The sequence below is a fragment of the Setaria italica genome, chromosome I, assembly GCF_000263155.2.
Source record: "Setaria italica strain Yugu1 chromosome I, Setaria_italica_v2.0, whole genome shotgun sequence".
Classification (NCBI taxonomy): Eukaryota; Viridiplantae; Streptophyta; class Magnoliopsida; order Poales; family Poaceae; genus Setaria; species Setaria italica.
The window spans coordinates 33,331,148-33,333,887 of NC_028450.1; the positions used below are offsets into that span (position 1 = coordinate 33,331,148).

Consider the following 2,740-nt stretch of genomic DNA (forward strand, 5'->3'; position numbering starts at 1 on the left):
GCATGCTACGTACCACGCACACATGTCACCGTGACAAAGCTCGTTATTAACTCCCCCAACGCCAACCAGCAACGAACACAAAGGCATGCAGAACAGCAGAAACACTTGGTTTGAAACCACACTCCACTTCAAAATCTGCCGTTCAGTCCGAGTACTTGGCACCAGTAGTAGTAGTTCTACGATACCCGGCAACATACGTACAGACGTTCCATCCTAGGCTATACCGGATTTGCTACACGCACAAACAGAAGGTGGTTTTCCGAGGCTATCATTGCAAAACGCTCTGTGATTTGACACCGCAAATTGGCAGGACCTGGCAGCAAAAGGGCGGGCACCCACAACGCTGAAATGGAAAAAAAAAAGTTAAATGACTGCTTTTTTTTTTGAAACTTAGTTAAATGACTGCTTTGTGGTACCTTACCTTGTACCACTATGTGGCATGTAGTGTCACACTGCAGTTAGCCGGAGATTACGGTTTTTCCTAAAATAAGCGCGTGGAGACAAAGGCCCAGGCCCCAAAAACCTGTGGTACTCTGTCGCGGTGCCCCACGGTCAATCGGCATTCTCCCGGACCGGTACACTATTCCCTTGCCCGCAAGGGTCGTGGCCGCGGCGGCATCGTTTTCCTCTTTCCACGTCGCCCCCAGACACCTCATCTCCTCCTCATAAAACCCCCCTCGCTCCCGCACCCTCAGCTCCAACCTCACCACTCCACTCGCCTCCTCCCTCCGCGCACAGTCACAGTCCTCCCGGGCAGCAGCGGCAGCAGCTCTCTGCTGTCAACCAACTCCACCAACACACATACACACACACACGAACCACCGCAGCAGAGGGAGGGAGGAGACGAGGAGGCATGGCCATGGAGGACTCGTCCTCGGGCTCGGAGCCCACCACCTCGTCCTCGGCGGAGGCGCCCGCGTCGCCGACCGCGACCACGGCGTCGTCGTCGTCGGACTCCTCCCCCGGCAAGAAGCGGCGGCGCACCAAGGACGGGCACCACCCGACGTACCGCGGCGTGCGCATGCGGGCCTGGGGCAAGTGGGTGTCGGAGATCCGGGAGCCGCGCAAGAAGTCGCGCATCTGGCTGGGCACCTTCGCCACCGCCGAGATGGCGGCGCGCGCCCACGACGTGGCCGCGCTCGCCATCAAGGGCCGCGCCGCGCACCTCAACTTCCCGGAGCTCGCGAGCGAGCTCCCCCGCCCGGCCACCGCCGCGCCCAAGGACGTCCAGGCCGCCGCCGCCCTCGCCGCGGCCGCCGACTTCCCGGCGCCCTCCGCCAATGCAGCTGGCGGCACCAAGGACTCCGACGACGACGGCCCGGACGCCAGCCCCGCGTCCGCCTCCGCCGCGGCCTCGCCGCCGCAGGCGCAGGACGTGGACAGCAACCCCGACGACGCGCTGTTCGACCTCCCTGACCTCCTCCTCGACCTCACCAGACACGGACCCTCGTCGTGCCAGCTCTCGTGCGCCGCATCGTGGGACGACGACGTGTGCTTCCCCGGCGCCGGCGCCGGCGTGTTCCGTCTCGAGGAGCCGCTGCTGTGGGAGTACTAGAGCCAAGCTGCTTAATTACTTCCAGCTGCAGGCAGCGTCGTGTATGGCTTGTAATCGCAGCGGTGGACCACAAGGAAAACAAAACCATCCGTGTAAAGTGTAAACCATCCATCCATCCATCCAGAGCTGGACCAGAAAATGGCCTAATTTAGAGGCATTTCTCCCCGCGTCTACTCTCCCAAATTTAGAAACCAAACCATGTATAAAAAAAATTCAAGAAAAATTCATTCATCATCCCCCCGTACGCTCCTTTCACTCTCCTCCAACCTGTCGCCTGTGTTTGCTTGGATTGTGGGGCAAGAATATGTGCACGACTAACCGCGCATCTCTAGCCCCCTTTCATTCCCTTGCGTTGGGTTTTTATATTAATAAATTCTCTAGTAGTAGCAGCAACTAGCAAGCACTAGTGGTAGCTAAAGGTGATCTAGCCCGATTTGGACTAATGCTACACGAAACGCTTTGCCCAAAGACGCACCTTTTAAATTACGGCCAGATTCGAGCACCGATCACCTCCAACTCATCAGCAACACGAAGCAGAAAAGCGCGCGCAGCGCACCGATCGGTCGTCAAAGAAGCGAAGAAAGAAATTCACCCGACCACGAACCCTGTGTGGCCTTGCCTTTTCACGCAACAACGACGGCCGCATGCAACCGGACTCTAACAGCGCGCCAAAAGCCGCGGGACGGCGACCGGAGGCGGGGGCGAGAGCGACGGCGCCCGACTCTGTGCGGAAAGCGGCGTGCGTGCGTGCGTGCGTGCATGGATCCCGGGCTGACACCGGGCGTGCCGTGAAACGGCGAGGAGGGAGGTGACGGAGCGGTCGCCGTCCCGGCCTCCCGGGCCGTATGTGTAACGTCGCCACCGCCTCCGTCGTCTCGTTCCCATCTATCTCGGCGCCGCGCGCCTGCGAGGGCTCGCGTTGGCCGTATGTGCCGCACGTACTTGCGCGCGCGGCGCGGTGGCGCCTTGGACGTTTCGTCGGAGCTGGAGCTGGGTGACGCGGACGGCCGGCCACGGCGCCACCGGGAGGGGAGGACAACGGAGTGGTTGCGCCCGCATAAATGGCAGGGTTTCCTGGCGTCGCAGATCGTACCGCGACGATAAGGCGAGATCCCGAGGGCGTGCCTCCCCTCCGTCCAATCCGTCCGCTCTCGTCGTCGTCGTCGCCGCTTTATCCACCTTGCG

General features: G+C 60.9%; 1 protein-coding gene across 1 annotated transcript; it reads left to right on the forward strand.

Moving 5' to 3' along the window:
- Positions 1–684: 684 nt before the first annotated feature.
- On the forward strand, positions 685–1,799 carry LOC101785013 (ethylene-responsive transcription factor ERF039). Its single transcript, XM_004953285.2, has one exon. It carries the CDS (start codon positions 854–856, stop codon positions 1,553–1,555), a length of 702 nt encoding a protein of 233 aa, XP_004953342.1. The 5' UTR covers positions 685–853; the 3' UTR covers positions 1,556–1,799.
- The last annotated feature ends 941 nt before the right edge of the window (positions 1,800–2,740 follow it).

What these genes read in the sequence shown, in the direction of transcription:
- LOC101785013 (XM_004953285.2), top strand. Translation starts at nt 854, where the DNA reads ATGGCCATGGAGGACTCGTCCTCGGGCTCGGAGCCCACCACCTCGTCC.